The sequence below is a fragment of the Penaeus monodon genome, chromosome 30, assembly GCF_015228065.2.
Source record: "Penaeus monodon isolate SGIC_2016 chromosome 30, NSTDA_Pmon_1, whole genome shotgun sequence".
NCBI classification, from domain to species: Eukaryota; Metazoa; Arthropoda; class Malacostraca; order Decapoda; family Penaeidae; genus Penaeus; species Penaeus monodon.
The window spans coordinates 31,282,965-31,283,437 of NC_051415.1; the positions used below are offsets into that span (position 1 = coordinate 31,282,965).

The 473-nt window shown below is 46.5% G+C and overlaps 1 protein-coding gene across 1 annotated transcript in view; it reads left to right on the forward strand.

Annotated features, from left to right (window-relative positions):
• The window catches only part of LOC119592415 (MAM and LDL-receptor class A domain-containing protein 1-like), an 11,913-nt gene that overhangs the window by 8,951 nt on the left and 2,489 nt on the right, over positions 1-473 (forward strand). The window contains exon 15 of the mRNA XM_037941236.1: positions 116-274. Within this exon, the coding sequence (XP_037797164.1) occupies positions 116-274 (159 nt within the window). The remainder of the gene's footprint in view (positions 1-115; positions 275-473) is intronic.

Consider the following 473-nt stretch of genomic DNA (forward strand, 5'->3'; position numbering starts at 1 on the left):
AAAAAAAAACATCGCTGTAGATGAAGGAGAGAGAAGCGTTATATTTGCCGTCATTTAAAGAGAACAAAAGGGTCAGTTCTATAGTATCATTAACTCAACGGTATGTGTCCTTCAGCAAGCTACATCGACACGTGGCTGTCAGCGTCGGTGCCAGTGCCAACAGGGCCGCCGACCGTGCAGCTGGTGTGGGAGGCTTGGCAGGGCAAGAGGAACGACCACTCCACCATGGCAATTGATGACGTCGCGATCACCATGCAGCCCTGCGACGCCATCGGTGAGCTTCTGCCTTCAGTAGTTAGACTGGCGTTGCCACGAGCAGAATCGCCACACCTTTTCGTAAAGTCGCCATATAACTTACATACAGTGTGTTTGCCTTTATAATTTATTTAACATGATACTGTGTAACGTTTATCGTCACTTATCAGGAGGTATATTTCATACTTTCAAGAAGTAGAGAACCAGATAGAGAGATT